General features: G+C 43.2%; 1 protein-coding gene across 3 annotated transcripts in view; it reads right to left on the bottom strand.

Annotated features, from left to right (window-relative positions):
- Window positions 1-3,476: 3,476 nt before the first annotated feature.
- Window positions 3,477-21,513, bottom strand: part of EVA1C (eva-1 homolog C) — a 39,327-nt gene continuing 21,290 nt past the window's right edge. For 2 of the 3 annotated variants that reach the window (XM_030477623.1, XM_030477625.1), the window contains 5 exons: window positions 20,317-20,469; window positions 10,230-10,373; window positions 6,151-6,222; window positions 5,323-5,412; window positions 3,477-4,014 (listed from right to left, as the gene is read on the bottom strand). In XM_030477623.1, coding sequence (XP_030333483.1) covers window positions 3,617-4,014; window positions 5,323-5,412; window positions 6,151-6,222; window positions 10,230-10,373; window positions 20,317-20,469 — 857 coding nt within the window. In that variant the 3' untranslated portion in view covers window positions 3,477-3,616. The remainder of the gene's footprint in view (window positions 4,015-5,322; window positions 5,413-6,150; window positions 6,223-10,229; window positions 10,374-20,316; window positions 20,470-21,513) is intronic. The other variant, XM_030477624.1, reaches the window with a different exon arrangement.

Here is a 21,513-nt window from a genome sequence, read left to right as displayed (position 1 = left end):
TAAAAGCTGTGGGTTTCAGAAGGATTTATTTACTGCTTCCTGATTCCTGGTGGTAAACTCTGGGTTATTTTGAAAGCAGGACTGGGGAGTTAAAACAGCCACACCAGCACTCATGTTGCCTTCCAGCAAGTTTAGGTGCTAGTGCTGGGTCATATAATCTTCAAACACGTCATTCCCCCAGCATGCACATAGCATGAACCCAGTAATTACAGCAAAACAACCTGCAAGCTCCCCTCCGCAATATATTCTTAGGCTGCTCTTCTGGGCAGTTGCAGGAATTTTACTGCTGAAACTCCATCCTGCTGCGACCGCCAAATGCCCTTCCCATAGGATTGCTGCTGCCCTGTGGCACCTTCCTCAATCATGTTTTTGCCCTTAGCCTGAAATGAAGTAAATACCAGCTATGGCATTTCTGCCATGGTGCTGAGGTTTATGGCAGGGCTTTGTCACCATGTTTAAGGTGTGATTTAAACATTTGAACAGATGTGCATTATTGAGCATTTAATTTTTTTCTCAAGACACGTTCCCAGAGGCTGTGAAATGCTCCATGTTGGGAAGCCAGCTCTACTCTGGCACCTGCAGAAATCTTACTGTGCATCCACAGCCTGTGGCAGAAGGCAGGGAGGAAAATCAGGAGGGAATCAGGTCTGTGAAGTCATTTACAGGCAACTATCAAAGGTGACAGAAAAATAAATTGTTCATCACTTTAAGTCAAAGGAATTTTTTTCCTCCAGGGTTATAAAAGTAGATGAGAGAATGAGGAGTTGGGAAAAGTGAAGTATTCTGTGGTTTTGCTCCAAGGAAGGGACTAACATCTAAGTTACAGACTGGTTTGTGCTGATCTGCTGCCACTTCGGTTGCTTCATCACCAGGAATGAATGAACACCCCTGTTTTCTGCTTGGAACCCCAAAGTAGAGCTATCAGATGAAATACATGCATGGATGAAGAGAACAGAACAACAGGGAAAGGACTGGTGGTGCCCAGTGCCAGAACCAGAAGCAAGGGACACAAACTGAAACACAGGAAATTCCCTCTGAACATCAGGAAATGCTTTTTCACTGTGAGGGCAACCAAGCACTGGCACAGGTTGCTCAGAGAGGTTGTGGAATCTCCATCCTTGGAGATATTCAAAAGCCACCTGAACATGGTTCTGGACAACCTGCCTTAGGTGGCCCTGTTCGAGCAGGGGTGTTGGACCAGATGCACTCCAGAGCTGCCTTCCGACCTCAACCCTTCTGTGATTCTGTGGCCACCCCTAGGACATGCTGATTTTACCTAGGCTTGTGCACAGTGAAAGTCTGGTGGACAGGCTAACTCCCAGCTTCTGTTATGATGTCAGCTTCGGGACTAAAATCCCATGGAAGCATACAGATACAGAATGAGGAAAGAAAATACACAGATTTTAGGGAGTATAAACATTAACTGCTGGACAGATGAATTCCAAAAATAGATCACTGGCCTGCAGGCCCTGGGCTCTTCAGGAACGAGTTTCACTGGGGCACAGTGTTCTGGGGAGAGAGCTGGAGCAGGGCCCTGCGTTGGGGAAGAGGCAGCCCCGGGAGCCCCTGCCCTCAGCCTGGCTCACCGTGTGTTGGAGCCCAGCCTGCTCTCTGCAATCAATGACAGCCTCTTCTGAAGGCCAGGAAGAGGAAGAAGATAATTTTTGACTCATATGGTCTGTCAGCAGGGGGAATTGTTGGGATGTAGATCGGCCCCCTTACTTTCTGACCGGGAAATGGGTGGCACCTGCCCCCATGAGTCAGGAGGAAGGAGCCAGCTCCTGACCAGAGCTGTCCCACACCTACACACAAGGCCAGCAAAAGGAAAACCTGCCTTCCTCCACCCTCAGGACAAAGGCATGGAGACTTTCCAGATCCAAACCTATTCATCAATATCGTGCAGTGGCAGAGGTTACGATGACTTTCCATTGGAAGAGGGAAGAGTCGAGCCCCAGCAGGCGCGCAGCCAGGCTCCTAGGCTGCGCCAAGTGTTTCATGCAGTTCCCAGTGCCACAGGTGACCTCGGCTCTCCGTCCATCTCCTCAGCCGCTCTTCCTTCCGCTGATAGGATGCTAATTGCTGCTAAGATTTTTCCAGTTGAGCACGGGATTGTACCTGTCGTCTGAGCAAGCCCCTTCCTCCCTTTAAAGTTTTCCCATGCTTAATTTGACTTTGTATCAGTAGGAAATGACAAGTCATGTCACATTTTTTCTTTCCAAGTGTTTCATACTACTTCACTCTACCTAAACTCTCATCGTCTGAGCGGGAAAGCACAATGAACTCATGAAGTATTACCAATAGGAAGTGACATTTTTCCTCCTTTTGTTCAGTAAATTCCCTATGGACTGCAGTTAAAATATTGGAGACATTTTATTTAAAGGCAGGAAGGTTGTGTTTTCAACTTCAGTACATTTCTGGTTTAATTTTCTGTCCGACTGAAACCAAACCTGACTAGGCTGAACAGTTTTCAAGTGAAGATTGGATCTTGTAAAAAACCACCTGAGAATAGAATCTTCAATCAAGTGCTGGCTCTAAACCATGCTTTTATATCAGAAAAACTAACACAGCATTTCACTTAGAAGTAAGTGTTCTTAGCATGCGTCAACTCCAAGAGTCTTTTACAAAACCAGCCATTTTCAAGCTTGTGCTTCACAAATTGGCCAGCACGGGAAGCAGCAGAATCACATCTTGGGCAGGTATCTTCTGATGTTTGAATGGTGCCTTTTCCTTAACAGGAGGGCATTGAACGTGTTGAATGCAGATGGATTTTTGCCCTTATGTCCATTCTTCAGCAGTGCTTTTCTTCCTAGGGCTAGCCCTATCTGCTAGCTATGTGCTTTAAAAAAGAAGGGGACTCAGAGAGGTACTGTGAAATCTCTCTATGCCAAAGCATGCCTGACTCCAGGTGCTGTTGTGTTACAGTTAGGAGTGCTGCTACTAAGGAAATTAATTCTCAAACCATGAAAATTTTCACTGAAATACTGGGATCTTTTTAATCTGAAAATTAGTTTCCAGCCCAGAGAGGCTGAGAAGCTTCTTTCACATCTCTCTTCTAAGTAGCTGCACCAACTGGACTCAAGCGAGCAGAACTTAACCCTCTTGTAACCAGGATCATTGTTTCCAGTGGAATGGGACTTATTAGGAAAAGGTTGGGTTAAGGAAACAGCAGAAAAGCTTCAAGAACCTCTGTTTAATTTTACTTTGTCTTGCTCATGCCATTAATAATACTCATATTTCTCATCAATAGAGCACGTTCTCATGCAATTTATGAGCTGCAGCACACTAAATGATTACAAGTGCCATATCCTAATGCAGAAGGTGTTTCTCCATGTTATGCTGTTTAAATATTTTTTCTCCTTTTTAATATGCCTTAACCTGCATATGGCAGTTGATCCCAAATTACAGTGAAAAGTAATTCATAACATAACTCTGAAAGCCTGTAAAAGGGTTTCTCACAGAATGATTTATAGACGGCCAAGGGTTTGAAACTCTCTTTTATTGCATATATTTCTTCTTACTTTACAAATAATTATATGATTGATACAAATGTTCCTTCACAGAAGGTACATTTCTTTTTTAAAAAAAAAGGGCTAGGGCATCATCCAAAATAAGCCATTTATTGTTCATTAATATAAAATGTATCCATATTTCTAGGAGGTGTCATATCCAAACCACTGTTCATCCAGATTTCTTGTATGATCTGCTCCCTGCGTTCTATCCTTTCAGCCAGTTCTGCTGCCTCTGTTGAATTGTAACCTGAGTAAGAAGGTCTGTAAAGTTCCACTATCGCATCCTGGATGTCTGAATCAGAGGAATCCTCTTCCTCTTCTTCCTCCTCCTCATTTTCACTGTTCTCATACACTCTGGCTCTTTCTGGCATTAAGGGATCCTTCTTTCTGTGCAATTTCTGGAAGTCTCTTGAGCACGACGTGCGGATCACCAAAGCACACAGCGTGAAGATTAATCCCACACAAACGCTGGACACAAACAGGAGGGCAGCTCTTTCAAAGTGATCTGAAATCAGAAAGCCATTGCTTAAAACACTTTACAAACTCTGCCAAAGCCTAGCTGCAAAATAAGTCAGCTGTCATTTCCAAAGCGCCCTGTATTACATAGCCATAACAGTGGGGTGTGCTTGGGGTGATGGGGAATTGGGGGAGGCTTTTTTCATCATGCACCAAAACCACCCTGCACTTGCAGTCTGAAGGCTGCCATCTCTGCCTCTTCAAGTTACTGTGCAAAAAATCTTCAAGTTACTGTGCCTCTTAATAACATTATAAAATAACATTATCCCATCTTTTTATTAGCAGCTTACTAACACTCTCAACCAGCTACCAGAAGCATACCCGTTTTTTTTTTCCCAGCCATCCTGCCAAAACAGGCCTTACCCTCATGAAGGGAGGGCATGGGAAGAGAAACTCTGGGCTCTGCAGAGCCATGGCAGCATCTCCAGGGCAGGCTGGGTAGGGAGCATTTTTCTTCCTTGATATAGCCTGAGATCACTTCTCAGTATAGCAACAAGTGAGACATGTGGCAACAGCCTTTCTCAATGGGTTGTAAAACCCAGCCCTGGCTGCTCAGGGTATTGTTGGGGGGTCTCAAGGGTGGTGAGGTCTGGGGGTTTGGGGAGAGCTGCTGGGGGCAGGCAGGTGCCACGGCAGGGACAGTGTCTCTCTGTGCTGTCAGGCTCTGGCCACCCTTGGGCTGGCTGGGGAGGCTGTGGGATGATGTTTGACAGCTGCCTGGTTCTTGGTGTTTTCTAGAAAAGCAGCAATTTTAGGTCTAGAATCGCTCTTAACAACAGCCTTTGCTCACTTCCACAGTTTGTGAATCCTCCTGTGTTGCTGGAGATCTGGTAATCACAAATTTATTTGCCTTAGTTTGCTAAGTCACAAAACCTGCCATGTCCCATACCAGAGATGGCTGCGTGTGCGCTGGTTTGGTTTTGGTTTGGTTTTATTTTTATTGCTCCTTGATGATCCTTATATGTGTGCAAACCAACATTTCCAAAAATGGATGTCTCCAGCACTGCTCCCAGATCAGGTTTTCAAAAATACTGAACAACCAACAGTCCCCATTGAAAATATTTATTAAAAAATATCTTGGCTGCAGTCTCTTAAAGAGTTTGGATCCTTCAAGATGGAAAATATTCTATAAATATCAGTTATGCTGCGATTGTCCCATCCACAAGGCTGTGACTATACTGTAATAATATCATTACTATAAACATGGGATTACCAGTTGTGACCTTCTGAGATAATCCTCCTTTTCCCAAAATGCCATGATCTAATGAACCAAACAATCTCAGCCTCAGTTTCCTACCTCTAATGTACGCAAATGTAGCCAAGTAGTTGCTAAAAATAATTCCATCTTTCTTTGGAAGTCTTGATTCCTTTGGATCAAGGTCGACACCTGTGACACAAGGAGGTAAAGCAAATTCAATCATACCACAGATGATGAAGCTACTAAACTGATCTTCACCCAATAACTTTTAAACTAACAAGCCTACCTAAAATACAGGCAGGCCAGTGCTGTGCCATGGGCACCTTGCAGAATATTATACTGAGCAATGATTGATAAATAAAATAAATATTGAAATAAGGTATAAATAACGAAGTATTGAAAATATTGAACACCTAGAAAATGGCAAGTTTATTTAAAAGAATCTATTACCAAGTGAAACCCCTTGCCTACTCCCATTAAGGCTTCTGAAATAATTTTACTTCATTAAGCTTCACAGCTCTCAAATGGACTTCCCAGCCCAATCGCTGCAGTACACTCCCATTATTGATAACACTGAATACACATTAGCTGCATCATTAATTTTGTTGCCTTTAAGAAGAGTGACATAACTCTTGAAAGACTCTTCACCCTGAAACAACTGCAGCTTCACTCTTCCTTTGCCCAGTGTTCACTCAAAGTTAGAAGGCAGCGCACTGGTTATGGGTAGGTCTGGATAGCTCACTCATTTCGCAGCGTTGCTGTGACAACAGGACTGTGCTCCTGCAGGTCCCGTCCTGCTCCCAGCCTGTCATGCTGCCCTCCGAGGGGAAAAGCAGCTGTTTCAGCGGGTTTTCCATTACCTTGTCCCATCTCCCTCAGATCAAAGACAAAGGAGAGCAGCAAACCATATGTTTTGATAGGACGTACCATCATTCTGCTTGGTGGAAGACTTGTTATTGGTGACCAGGGGGTTGACAGCTGTGAGGATAAATTTAGGAACTAAAAAGACAAAAGACAAATTGTGTACTGTTAGTTTTAGGAACCAGATCCCCAGTTAATTACCCATCCCACTGCTAACCTTGGGTTTGTTAATTGGGTTTCTGATGGTGGTATCGAAGGGATTGGAGCAGGCAGCTGCATCCGGAGCCAAGTGCCAGCCCTGCCACTGTGCAAGCCTAGCCCCGGCTCTGCAGCCAGCCTGAGCTTCCTCAGTGGCCCAGAGATGCTCACACCCAGAGGCTGTGAGCGTTTGTAGAGGTGGTGCAGCCCCAGGCAGAGCTGTGCTGCTTATCCCCGCCGCAACTGCCCCCAGCTGGGGCTGATGCCACTGTCTGCTGCATTGCTTTGGCTTCTACTAACCTAGCTATGCCCTAGGTTATACTCTATACATCTAACCCTGATGGCTGGCAAGTGCCTCAGGAGAGGGCCTGTGCCTGGTGACATGTCCTCCTCCCTCCACCACCACCCAGAGACCTGGTGCACCAGGAGGCATGGTACTGAGATGCTGCACCATGGGACGGTGGTAAAGCACATGCTGCTCACAGGGTTAGCACTGCTGGTGAGGAAAAGGAGGTGGGAAAGGGAACAAAGCATCTGGGAAGGAGACTGAAAGGAAGGAGGGCTGGGCAGGGAAGGGAGACAAGGGCAAGCACAGCAGGCAGAGCAAGCCTGAGAGATGGGACACACAGGTAGTGAGCCAACGGGGCTGCAGTTAAATACTAAACTGCATCTAGTTACTGGGTTTGGATGAGGATAATTCACTGCAATTCGCAGAGAAATGGGTAAACTCTTGTGTGATGTCCTCTGCAAAGCCTGAGATGAATGGTCACTGAGGAGGAAGGTGTGCAGGATGGGAAGAGATGCGCTGGGTGAGATGAGCTGCATTCTTCTCATTTCATTAATTTTTTCCCCTGGTAAGTTTTCATATTCTTCTTCAAATAATTAGAAGAGTTAAAAGCAGGTGCATCATGAAGGCATTGAGAGTTCACGTGTTCTGTGTTAAATGAATGGGCCCTTCAGATACCCAGATCTTGGCACCTGTTCCCTGCACTATGTGAAGGCAGACTGACTGATTTTCAGACTGATGTGAAGGGGAGAGAAAGGAAGAAATTTCAGGTATGACACTTACCTCTATCCCACATATCCCACATAAACACACATTTACCAATAAATACTGTCAAGGAAAGTTAAATGGAAAACAGGAGACCGAGATTTGCGGCTTAGCATAGTTTTCATTTGAAAAACAACTAAAAATAGCACTTCTTCTGAGCAGAACTTTTCTTTGTGTGTGGGCTCAAAGTCATAGCTGTTTCCTTTCCTGATGAAGGGATTTTTTTGGATTTTTTAGCTCCTGTTTGCAATAGAAGGCCAACAGAGATAGGGGAAAATGAGCTCATGTCTATTTTGGCTTGTACCTCATCATAATTCTTAACTGTTTTCCAGTGGCAGGATATTTCTGCTGGTGCAGGAGGCAGACAGTGAGCAGGCTGGTTTGTTTTCAGACTGCACTCTGAATCTGCAGGCCTGGCTGCCACGAACAATGTGCGTGTGTTATGAAGAACATCCTGGAAGGACGCACCGTCCCGAGTGCCTTTGTGAGACCTGAAGCTCCTGTCGCATGGCCTGGTGCCCAGGCGGGGGCTCCTTCACCTGCGCTCCCCTCCTAGGGGAAACTTCCCAGGGCTTTGCTTGCTACAGGGCTGAGCACTTTCCCCATGGCTTCCCATTGGGTTTGAACAGCTATTTAAGATGCCATTCAAATATCTGTTGTAAGGGGATGTTTAATTCAAAATGGCATGGACAAAAAAAGCTCCCAACTGCTTGCATTGTTCATTTTCATTATAGTTTCATTTCAGACACGAGGACTTTAACCAGGATAGGCTGCATCAGGTCGCTGAACAGAGTAACTGGTACTAGCATAAGGAATTTTTATCAAGATAATCACATCTTTACTACAACTTGTGCCAGCACTACTTTGTAAAGTAGTGTAGGACTCAGTCACCTACCGAAGCTGCCAAAGGCAGCCCACAGACGGACTTTGGCATCCAGGGAGTGCAGATAAAACATGGGGCACCAGAAGCTGTGTCTCCTGAGAGAGGCTCCTGAAGTCCAGCCTCATCAAGAGCCAGATTTCACCTTGTGCAGACATGAGATGATACCGAGCAGGTCACTGGGGGCACTGAGACTGCGAGCAACCAGCACCTCCTGGCTCCTGAGGAGTTTTTACTGGCAGGAATTAACTACAAAAATAAAAATGCAGCCAGACACACCAGCCCTAAATGGTTGCTGACCACTGAGGTGGGAGTATGAATTTTTTTCTCACATTCCTGACCATAATGGAAATACTTTCGATTGTGTGGCACAGCCCTCAGAGAATGTGGTCTGCTCTGTTGTGCTCCTGTCACTTCAGGGGGAGGCCTATTTACCTTATCTTGGGAAGCATCAGGTTAGCAGGGATCTTATAGTGAGGGCAAAGAATGTAAAATGTCATTCTGGAATATGCCCAAACTCTTCCCATGTTCACTAGATGATCTGTAAAATAATTAGACCTGCAAATCATTGGCTAATGCTTCAGACTGTAGAGCTCAGTAGGATTTGGCAGAAGAAGTCATCTTCAAAATGTGCCAGCAACACATAACAACACTATTTATTACCCACGTGTTTTTGCAAAATCACTTCACTAAACAACAGAATGCATAACCTCACTGCAAACGAACTTACACTGTTTTTCCAGAACACAGGTATGCAAGAAAGAACAATCTGTTATAACTACCCTTACCCTACTCAAAGAGAATTCCATTAACTTGTTCATAAAGTTACTGCAGCATGAAGGCAACTGCACAATAATATAATGTATTAGTGCAAAGGCAGATCTCTAGCTCTCTTCAACAATATAAAGCTGAATTACTGCAATGTCTCTCACCCGACAACTAACTCATGGGGACACTGGAAAAGAAAATCTCTCATGCCAGCAAGGAAGCAGCCAGGGCTCATTTTCTTCTGATCTTCAGGTACACACAAGAAAGAGCCAGAAAGGAGCAGGGCTGGCACCCTTCTGAGCAGTGCACAGTATGCAGAGTGGTAGCTTGGTGAAAAAGCCTTTATGCATCCTCTGGTTGAAGGAGAGGCATGTGAGAGACAATCACCCCTGACCCTCACACTTCCACCCCACAGCTAGCCAGAGGAAAGCAGAGCCTGAGGAAATCCGTTTGAGGCTTAAGAAATGCGCAGCCATTCGTAAAAATGTGCAATACCAAAATAAGGCACTACAGTGAAGTTCTGAAACCCCTTTAACCACTTTTCTCTCACCTTTATTGATACTACGCTTTGATCCCCCATGGCCTTTGCTTTTGAGAAAAAGAAATGTGTGGAATTCTGCTTTCTCTTTATGTAAATACATTAGTCTATGGTAAAGAACATGGAAAACTGTTCTCTCTTGTCTGAGGAAGGAGCTGAATTAAGCTTCAGTCCTCCAAGGAATGTATAACCTCAAACCTTTACTTTTTATGAGACTTCACCCATGAGAAAGGAAATCCCTCTGCAAAACTGAAGGCTGTAGGTGTGCTCATGTGAATCAGATTTCAGGACTAGCCTTGTACACAGTGCTTCAATTATGCTGGACTGCTTTACCTGCACTGATGGCAGGCAATGCCAGCTTATTTTTCCTAGCTCTGTTGCAGGTGAATTCTGTAGAACAGACTCTTATTTTGATAGTATTTCTCAAAATTTAAGACATACCTTATATTGTATTGTCAATTGCATTTCATAGGAAAAAACCTCTTAATGCCCAGGTTTACATTAGGTGCAGCTCTGCCCATGGGATTGTTCACATATTTTGGTTGTTCTGGTATAGCTATGTCACAAACTTTCTATGTTAACAGGAAGGGGAGATTTAGGAAGCTTCTGTGTGAATGTGTGTGTGTGTCTCCGTATGTGAGCACTATTTGGCATTGTTTTGCTTTGCAAGCAGAATGAGGGCTTTAAAATCATCACGCATTTGCTCTTACCACACGCATAGCTGACGTTAAGGTATTTTGTCACTCCAGGTAGGCACGGACTTCCAAAATCCTGGCTAGTGACAATGATTTTGCATCTCTGTTTCCCATAACACCTTTTTGATAAAACTTCTAGCGCCGTGTAAGACAAACAGTCTGAAAGAAAAATACATACAATAAATACACAACACTGGTGTTACCAGAAATGATGGCTGCCACATGCACAACTAGAGACACAAATCTGCTATTGATTTCAGTAATATGTTTGCCTAAGCAGGATTTCAGAATTAAATATTAAGATTTGTCTATGCAAGGAAGTGAGCTGCAATGAAAATGTGAACTTGCAGCAAGCTAGCTACCTCATGCTGCCTTCCAGGTACTTACTAAGGTTGCAGTAAAATTCAGATCAAGCTCCAAATGGGTGCCAAATATAAGACCTCTATGTTCTCTTCAGGATGACATGGACAAAATAAGCACATCCAAATAGCTCTCCATCTATTCCATCTCAAGATGAGCGTGTAAATAAAGGGAGATGGACTGCTGTTTGCAGGTCTTTCTCTTGGTCCCTGTGTTATTGAGATGATTTGGCTGGATGCCTAATTTCAGTTCAAGCCAGGTGAGATCAATTTCTGTGTAGCCAGGGCTACCGTGAAGTTTGGTGTATTAAAGGTAGCTTTTGATTTATAATGCCTGTTGCTGGCAGGAGCCCTTCTACTGTGGTGAAAAGGTCAAAGTGGGCTCAATATTTAACCAGGGAAATATTTGGCTTCTTCCTCCCATACCAGATTCCAAGCTGTTCTAGTAAGGCTGCCACCACAAGCCAAGTTGGCATGCATAAAGCAACCTCAATGGCATCTACACTGCACTGCCTTCATGCCCTAATTACATGAGGTAACCCACATCATTTTCAAAGTAGCTTAAACTATCCCTGACTTTGTGCAGATGAAGAAAGCCCAGATTGCTGAACCTCTCCCTTTGTACTGAGAAGTATGAGCTGTGTGTGAAAACCTGCCTTGCTAACATCTATACCCACAGTTGGTATTTCTTTATTCAAGACTCACACCTTCTACCACAAAATACCACAAAATCTTTTATAAAAAAGAATAAAACTTGATTAGCAGCATTTTGCACCAAAGCTGAAATTATTTGAGTGAGAAAGTGTATCGGGCTCAAAAATTATTTGAGTGTATCATCAGACAAACTTTAAAAAATTTGCTTTAAAAAAAGAAAGAATGTCTTTAGATGTGATTAAATTCCCAGTATCCACATGTGCTAACCTCCAAGACACCAGAAAAAACACCCCTTAGTTTTGGTTTCTAAACAGAAAGTATGCACGAATGACAAGTCTGGAGTAATATTTTTCTAAAGCTGTCTGCTTCCAGTCAGTTTTACCTCATGCATTATGTGACTTTCTATGGATGACAGGTATTTCTCACTCTAGTCTTCCAAGGCAAGGACACTCTAGAGGTCTGAAAACATATTTCTCTGGGCATTAAAAATACTTCTTCCTGTAATAAAACTCAGACAAGCATGGCACCTTGCCACCTTCCAACTGCTGAAGCTTATTTGTGCCTCTTTAGAGGATGGAGAAACAGTGCTTGCAAAGACACTCCGAAGGTTCTCCAAATCAGTCTTGTTTGAAAAGAAAGAGGAGGTTTGAGACTGGAGCTCCTGACAAAGAAGATTGACATTTAACCTGTGAAAATGGCGCAGATTTGTGATTTTTAGAGTTAATCCCCTGACACCAGCACTAAATAAGTCATATACTTGAGAGGGGCCATTGGGAGATACTGGTCTGATTTGTTTGTTTGTCAAAGGGCTCACGGGTTACCTTTGGACATGGATTTTTGGGAGAGCAACTCTTCCTTTGTCTTTTCAGAGACCTGAAATCCTAACGCCCGTGTGTCCCTGGAGGCTGCTGGGCAGGCAGGGAGGGCTGACCTAAAACATTGGATAGTTCTGATTAAGTAACTCAGCCATTTTAGTTTTCCTCCAGTTTTAGTTTTTTAGATGAGTAATGATATATTTGGGTGGACATTTTAGGCAGCCAAGTAGCTTATTTTGGCAAGTATGAAAACAGCTAAAGAATATCAGGAGGAATTATCAGATGATTCATAATTTAATGGATTTGGAGCACAACAGCAATCTGGCAAAGTGAATTATGTTTTCTACAAAATTTCCTGGGAGCTACTCAGTGTCTTAAAAAACAGGAGGCTGGTTTTCTATAAATTCAGTGATACAGTGAGTACATGTTTCATTTTGCCTTTGGCAGACATTTGCTCATGTTTTCGGTGGAAGTTAATAGCTCCTTATCATCTATTTTCATGTTGGATTTGGCTCTTCTACATGAGGAGCCAGTTCTCATGTGCCTGCAGGCTCTTGGCAGGCCAATTTCTGGAGAGCTTCCCAAGGCTTGCCTGGTGTCACAGGTGAGTAAGTGCAAATCAAGGCGGGCTTGCTTTTGCAGGACAGCACAGTTGTTAACTGGAAAGACCTATAACAATAAAACTCCTATTCAACAGCTTCCTGTGGTCTAACAAGATCTTGGCTTTTGGTGATTCAGTCAAAAAATGTTCAATTTTTTTCTCTCTGGTTCGTGTCCTTGCGTTCTCCCCACTAGCTCTCCCTGCAGCTATGATGCCAGCTGAGCAATGATTTCAGCTCTGAGGAATTCTGTGTACTTGGTACCGAAGGCCACTTTTTCAACATCTGCAGGTTCGTCTGTACAATCTCACACGAGCAGGTATTACAGAAGTGTATCTGCACCAAAGTCAGAGGAATCGGTGTGTGCTGAAGGGATGCTCAAGCTAGTATCAGCCAAACATGCTTGATTCTAATAGCAATCCACCTCCAGCAACACAGAGCTCATGCTAGGAACAACTTACCCTCCTTCTGGTCAAACACCTTATTGCAGTGTCTGAATGAGGAGAGGATTCAGTCAGTGCTGCATTTTGAGTAAATAAGTGAATGGTCCCATTGAATAGTTCCAAAGATCACCAATCAGGAGATGAACATAAACAGGCAATGTGTCTTCATTCTGACTAAGTAATGTTTGAGCTACACATAGGATCATAGAATATCTCAAGTTGGAAGGCACCATAAGGATCATTGAGTCCAACTCCTTGCTCCTCACAGGACTACCTAAAACTAAATCATTTATGTTTATGGAGCTTGATAAATTGCTACCATACGTTTAAAATAAACTGCCTCTTGAAAGGCAATTTATTTTGTTGCCAGTGTGCTAGAAGGCTGGTGGCATCCACCAGCAGTGGTGGAAAAGGCAGCGATGTGTGGCTGGGAAAACACTCCATTTTTCATGCCTTTCTCCAAAAGTTGCCAGTTACACACCAAGACTGTTGGTGGATCTTTTGAAGCAGACACTTATATGAATGGCATGGAGATACGGGTGTCAAAAAGAGGTTCTTAATGCAGTAATAAACTATCAGATCTGACTACAGCTATTTAACAGTTAGAGTAGAAAGCATTGTTTCTGGAGGAAAGGTTCTTTCAGCTCCCTAATTAGCTTTGTTTAGGAAAGTTTTGGCATGCAAATGACATGCTATAAATCATGCAGGCTTTAATGAGTAGCAATTTGTCTTCTGGTTTCTTAAAGCTTTTCTCAATTCAGACAGGAAGAGCTTTCCCTCCCTTTCTTTCCACCCTGCCACACACGACCTCCAGGTGATGGAGCAGCCAGAGCTGGCCTGAGCATCTTGTGCCAAGCTCTGGCTGCAGCGTCCTGTCTCACTCTCCGAACATTACTAATTGATGTCTTCTCCCACATCACTATGCACAGGGTGAGCCTCAAGACATGATGGTTAGGGAATGTGTCTCAAATATAGACCTGCATGACATAAAAAGAAATGTGCTGGTGAAGGACCAGGGCACCCAAGAAAGAAACCCCTCCACAATTTGTCACTCCAATACTGGAGCCCAGCTGCTTCTTGCTTTCGTACCAAACTGCTGGCTTACACTGCTTTATGCTTTCTGGGCTGTGTCTACCTGCAAAAGAATAAGGAGCTTGCTTTTAAAATCAGCTGAAAGCAAAGATTTCACACTACCAAATTGGGATGGCTTGTGCTTTGTGGAGCCCAAATATCAGCTGTGGGGATAAGAATTGACAAGGGGAAACTATGGAGTTCGGAGCAAGCTAAGGCTGCAGACTCATAAAGAAAGTTACCATAATAATATGGTAATTTATGCAAGAGCATGGCACACAGAGTCCTGCCTATGCCTCAGAAAAGGGCCATTTGAACTGCTGATTCTAGCAAAACCATGCAATATGACCAGCAGCACTTATGAAATTGTGGCCAATACCTTTATATACCAGGTCCAAATATTGTCAGTAAACAAGGCAGTATTACATGCTAAAAATACTGCTTAGCATCAGCAAAGGCCATTCCTTAGAAGTGAACAGAGCACCAAGGCTTTCTGTAAAGCCGCACCCTCTCTCTCCCTGTCACTTCAGTGCCTGTTGTGAGGCCCTTGTAAACCTGCATGAGATTAGCCCATTGCTTGGTTTTATTTACAAATGGCTCTGAGAATTCAGTCTGTATTTTGCACCAAAAAATACCCAACCCAAACCTGGTCCTTCTCTCCTTCTTGCATACGCATATGCACGGAGTGGGGGAGCCATCTGCCAGCACTAACATCAAGGGCAAGAGACAAGTGGAGCTCCATGCTTGGTGGCAGCAGCAAGAGTAAGACTCCCTCTTTCGCATCACTTGGGCCTGCACGTACAGGAATTCCTTGCCTTATTTTAGACTTGGGTGCTCAGTGTACTTTTTCAAACAGTTAAAAATCTAAGCTAGAAAGAACTATACACAAGAAAACCCCTGAATTGCTGGCAAATAAAATATTAATGGTTGAAGTGACGTGTGTCTGAGCGTGCTTCAAGCAACTTCAAACAGCTGCTCAGCCAAATGTGACCTCCCCTGTTCATCTCAGCAGAAAGTTAACTGGACTCTAAGAATGGTGGCTGCTCTCTTCTTCCCTTCAAACAATCGCTTCTCATCTTGCCACTGTGCTTTGAACAGTTTTTCTTTTTGGGGAGCTTGTTCTTGACAAGATTTGTTGGGGCCAAGGTGTGCAATGGCTCCTCCTGGCACCTTCTGGGGCCCAAAACACCTCCTAAGCTTCCCAGTTTGCTCAGGCTGACATAGACAAGGAACTTTTCATGTGTCTGCACACAGAGAGCCGACTTAAAGATTTTTATGGTGGAAGCAAAATTGAACAATTGAGCACAATGATGCTCAGGAATGGAAGGGCATACCCAGGCCTTGAACCAGAGATACTTGTAGTCTAGAAAGGACTTGGTCACCTTTCTGTAGCAGCTCTGAGTTACAAGCTCCTTCTTCTTCCCCCAGCGGAGGATTGGACTTAGTGTTTCTGTTAATTGACTAAGTGCTCCTTGAAGTGTCTGTACTTCAATATCCAGTATTTTGGATCCATTTTAAATTTTGGCCAACTTACATGATTTGTATTTTATGGCACCTAGAAGTCTATAGCTGGCACGAACCTAGTAACTTCAGTGCGTAGCATTTCCAGATCTGCCTATAGCCGTTTGTACCTTTACTTCATTTACATCTGCTCTCAAGATACTTAAGAGACTGGCTCACGCTAGGAGGAGTATACATCTCTCTCTTAGAGAAAGAAACCAGATGCTTTTCAATCACTGTTAGTGAATAAGGGATGTAGGCCCTTTGAATTGTCCACAGTACTGATATAGACACACACGAAAAAAAAAGGAATCTCAGTATCACAAGATATTGTTATATATCAAAATTACGATGCCTTGTTGGGCTGGAAGAAGCCTACAGTGTTTGGGTTTTTTAAAATCTCTCTGTCTTGCCTTGCTAACATCCCTTCCTCTTAGCTGAATGTCATTTCACTGGGAAGAGGAGATTAGGACAGAACCCAGCCCCAGGGTAGGTCATGCTACAGTGCAAGATGTGATGATACTGCCTGAATTCTACACCTCCCCTCTCAACCTCCCAAGAGTTGGAACAGGTGAAAGAGAGGGCTGTGAATGAAGCAATGAAGATATGTAATTCAGGGCTCTGAGAGTCACTCGTGCTTGAGGGAATGCACATCTGACCAGCCAATGCACATCCAGGTGAAATTTCTGGGAAGGACATTTTGGCATTCTAGCTTGCAAGTTGCAGCTAGAGGAGACCCACTACCAAGCCTTTGTTCAAGTACTTTCATGTATTAACAAGAGTAATTTATGATTTGAGAAGTGTTTGTTGACCTGAATCTTCCTTATACTCCCTATGGTAACCTGTTCTGGCACAACTCTTTAACTTCTTTTGGCTAATACCTTTTCTCTTTCCTCATGCACATGTTAGTACAAATATAAAGCAGATAATGTTTCAGAAAAGGGAACAACTCACACAGGAACAAACTGCTACGGTTTCCTGCTTTGATGCTGGGCACAATAGATTCCTCTAAGCAGAACCATCTGTTACAAAACTGCACCCATAAAAGTTTTAGTTTTGTTGTGAAGTTTTTTATAATCTTATAAAACAAGGAAGTTACTTTCTGTAAATACTGTACAGTTTTAACAGTGCCAGTCATTTGAACAGCTGCTGAAGCAGGACACTGCTTGGAGTTTTCTATTTTCCTGCAATAATCCATTGATATTATAATGGAAATAATTCCCTGTGCTTCAATGAACTCTGTTACTTATGGTAGGAGCTTGCTTTGCAGAAGAAACTTTTCCTGAAGGCAAAATATCCTAAAAAATGCCTGGAGGCAAGATTTTACACACTGTTCTTTGAAGTGGCCAACTCACTAGAATGAGTGGCCCTGATAACAAGTTGGAGAGCAAGACCAGAGATATATGAAAATACCACATTTCAGTTCAATTGTGAAAGTGATAAAAAAAGTAGGAAAAATGTTTTCTAGTGATCTTACGTGGAAATTTCACATTCTTTGACAAACTCTCCCTCTCCCTCAAACTGCACTGAGCAAGACGAGTTGTTCTAAGTGCAGCTTTTTGTTTCTGGTTATTTTTAACAAGCAGGAGACATTTTGAAATGAAAGGTGCAAGTTACACATATAATTAGGTATCAGTCTTAGGACTGAAGTAGTGCTGTCTTATCAGCTAAAGTACAGGTTAGAGACATTCTTGTACTCAGCAGTTCAAATCTTTACCCAGATTCAAATCTTCTCTTTATCTGAATCAGAACAGGCATTTGAACGTATGTTTCCTGTAACCAGACCATAGGACAACTTTACTGCAAAGGCTTTACCTAGCAGGGGCGACACCATGGTGCCACTACTCTTTTTCTTCTTCTGTATTGAAAATGGCACCAAATTTACATCATTAAACTGGCTCAGAAAACTACTTCTAGGAAGAGGCAGTCATGCTACATGTTGAGCTGAGGCTCAGGATCCTCCAAGGCCACACAGATACCATCAACACCAGAGATGGATTTATATACTCTCTTTCCAGTATGGAGAAGAGCCTTTATACTAAAGAAATTTTACATTTTCCTGTGTTCCCTTTGAAGGAGGTCACATGAGGTCACCAAGCTCTGGAGATCTAGTTAATTCAATACCCAATACTCCTAGCAAGATCATATCGAGTATGGATAGTAGCAAAACCCTTGAGCTAAACAGAGACTTCTTGTACTTGTCATTATGACCTACAGATGACTTCTCTTAGTACCAAAAAACACCCCAATTTCCCTGTGATGCAGTGAAAGAAATGGAAAGGCTCAAGCACTGCCTTTAGGCTGAGGTGCACAAACGTGAGTAGAAACAACGGATGTGTGTTGGAGAAGATTTAGGTTTTGGTGCAGACATATGCAAGTACATGGGCTCTGATTCAGGAATTAAGGGCAGCTTAAGTAAGTGTTCTAAATTGTCTCTAATCATTAAAATCACATTGACATTCATCACTTTCCTGAGAGGAAGGTACGCAGGCGTTTTAAAAGTCCAATCATGCACCCACTCACATCTGTATTTGCTTAAATAACTGCATAACTAAGATTTAAGCTTGAGATGACAGATGTGGCATCAATTGGATTTGGCTCGTAAGTGCTAAGTCTTTTGTGATAACTGAATGTGTACTCCCAAGCCATATAGGTGCTTTTGAAAATTATACTCACTGCTAAGGTACCATGCAGGAAGAGGCCAAGCACTTTCATTAAGTAATGGAAAAGCTATCCCAGGATCTACCTTCTGTAGGTCTACCTTGTGTTTGCCTCAGGTTTTATACTCTCTACAATTACCACAGTTTTAGGTTGCTTTATGGAACACAAAACCAGCAACAGCCAGGGTGTTGCTCAAGCTGGTATGCAGGGGGACACAGCAGAGAGTTTTTTGCTGTTGCAAATTCTTTCTCTATTTATACTGGGAAACTTTATCCAGTAAGAAGGGTTTCCAGCATTCTGATCTGTGAACTCTACGTGCTGACATTAGAGTGATTTCCAGAGATGAATGAAGTGCAAGAAATGAGTATGACAGCAGCCTTTCGCAATCAACTGAGCTATATCTGCTCTGCCTTACATTATACACTAATACCACCACTACAAAGGATGTATGGGTCTGTCAGAAACCTGCTAAAATGTTTCCTCTACAGAACAGCAGACAGGCAGAGCTAAAGTCTGTGTGAAGGACCACACAAGATAGCCAGTGTGAAACATATTCTTGGCAATTTTAAATAGATTCTTGTCTAAGAACAGATTAAGAACTTTCAGCCAATACATTTTTAATAATATCTATATAACTAAATAGAAATACTGGTTTGCAGACAAATGGCTTTTAAGACTATTGATCATTACAGATCTCTTCTTGATGTTCAGAGATGCTTCTTATTGATTTTACTTGTACCATGTTTCCTAGGAGTAATGTTCAGAACAGGGCTGGCATCAGTAATGTAAGTCCTTCCCTGTGTGGTATCAAGGGATTTGAACAGCACACATATCTTGTGCTGGTCTTCTCCATGGCATGAAAATTTACCTTCACACGTCCAGTGTCAACCACTGAATATTATTCATACAAGCATCAAGAACCCTCACAACAACATACTACTATGAATTTAGATACTTAGTGGTAAAAAGTAAGTCATAAGTCATTATTCATACACTACTGAGACGCTACAGTGAAGTCACTGACTTGTTACTGATGTAGACCATAAAACTACTTATGATGGTTTGGGTTCTTTTACCTTTTCAAAAGGGAACTGCCTGTGCTTGGATGTGTTCACAGTCTGACCAAAGTAATATTAATATTAGAGCAATATTAATAGATTTTTGTTATATTAATTACTAATATAGTGGTGTTGATATTATATATTAATATATAAAGGGATGTATCTGTACTAGTAAATCAGCAGTGAGAGGGCATGTTTCTGGCACTGCAATGCAGGGCTCCACTCTGGTAAGTCTGGTCCCTGTGCCTGTCTGGCCCAGGCCAACAGCATCCTCTCAGCAACATTCCATCACAGCTGAGGAGCTAGCACAGGCCAAGGAGCAGCGCCAAGAAGCAGTTTGCATGCAATCATCCTGCTTTGGAGGGTAGGACTTTAATACTACATACATAGGACATCTCTGATGCTGCCAGAGAGAAGTTCCAGGCACATTTAATTTTCTAGTATACTGCCACAGTTGTAGAGTCTGGACATACAACAGCATCTAAAGCAATGGACCCTGACCTATGGACCCGATCCTTATAGTCTGCATTTAAGGCAAGGAAGAGCTGGTAGAAACAGAGGTCAAAGAAGAAGGTAACAGTAAGACAAGGTGTCATGACACTCAGGTTGCCTAATCATTGTCAGAAGTTGGAGGAAGAAGAAAGGAAAACAATTGATATTTAGTGTACACCACCTAAGTTCAGGATAGCCAACAGAACTAGAGTTTTCGAAGTTAATCATACTAAGGACTGATTAACTATATGAAAGTTTATTATTTTGCTATATCTCTTACTCTATGTTTCTCCCTCATACTGGGTAATATGTTTGACTTTCAGAAATAACCTCTCATATTTCAATCATTGATGCTTTCAAATGCCATTGCTCTTGCACCTGAAGTTTTCTCTCACTCTTCTTTGTGCACCTGCTTGAAGAAGGTCTATCAACAGTGTAAAAACATACCAAAGGGGGGTACACGCTCCACTTCTGTTGAGCAGATGTTTTCCTCATGTGCCCATCTGCCATAGGTGGCAGAGTAGATGATAAGGAACTTGGACTCTTGACAGTGGAGTTTCAGTTCCTGGTTTTCACATGCTGATTTGGTTTTGTATTCAGCTAAAATAGAAGCAAATAACAATATGGTAGCATGAGGCAATTTACTTGGCTGGACTGTTAGTAGCAAATAGCAGCATGACAGAAAACAGCTTTTCTGCAAGTTCTGTTGTGAGTGCTACCAATGCGGCACCATCACAAACAGAGACAAAGCCAATAATAAAGCGGAGTGTTTCCTCCAGCTGAACTGCTCCCATATGACTATCTAAAGCCTCCAGCTCCTTTTTGAATGGAATTAAAAAGTTAACTTTTGCCAATCTCTCCTGGTGGAACAGCCTCCCCCCTTTCTGCCCAATGTCCTGGCTTGCTTTCCACCGCTGCTCAGCAGGAGAAGCCTCGTCCTTTCCTTTTGTCTCTCCCCGGGACAATGTTGTATTCTATGCCTACTTCAGATGCCGGCCTGAGTGCTGAGAGCCTCCAACCACTCATCAATCATGGGGATGGCTGGCATCACTCAGTGCCGCTGCATACAGCACTGGGCAAGCGCTGAAGAATGTGAGGCACAAAGGCATGGGGACGGGCTACGCATCCCGAGCCAGGCGGTTCTCTCAGCTGTATTTGCTTGGCTCCACCAAGGTCAGTGGGTTTCCCTGGGCGTGACTATCCAGCACAGGCTCATTTTGCTGAAAAAGCGATGTGAACCAGGAGCCTGAGAAAAATACACCCCCTCCCTTTCTCAGTTGGCACAGGCACACTGGCAGCACTCTCGGCACAGAGGTGGGAAGCCAGGGAGATCATCTTCTAGACAGCACCACTTACCCCTCCTAGGGAACTGGTTAAAACTGGACATCTGGCCAAGGAAGTCTATTGCTGGTCTATCACCTGCTCTGGTTGCAGCTTTTTACTGCTCAATTCTCCCCTGGTCTAGGTATGGTGTCAAAAATTTTACTGCAGATAAGACCAGTGAGAAGAGTTTATTCTGCTCCATTTTTTTGTCCTTCAAAATGTGAAAACAGGAAAAGGAGGCTCCTGAGCTGAGCAGGAGAAAAGGGAAACCTTATTGTTACTGAATGGTATCCCTGTGAGTGGAGTTGGGTGTTGGTGCTA

This window comes from Strigops habroptila, chromosome 2, assembly GCF_004027225.2.
Source record: "Strigops habroptila isolate Jane chromosome 2, bStrHab1.2.pri, whole genome shotgun sequence".
NCBI lineage: Eukaryota > Metazoa > Chordata > Aves > Psittaciformes > Psittacidae > Strigops > Strigops habroptila.
The sequence above is the reverse complement of the archived record's forward strand: the minus strand, read 5'-3'. Positions and strand labels throughout refer to the sequence as shown.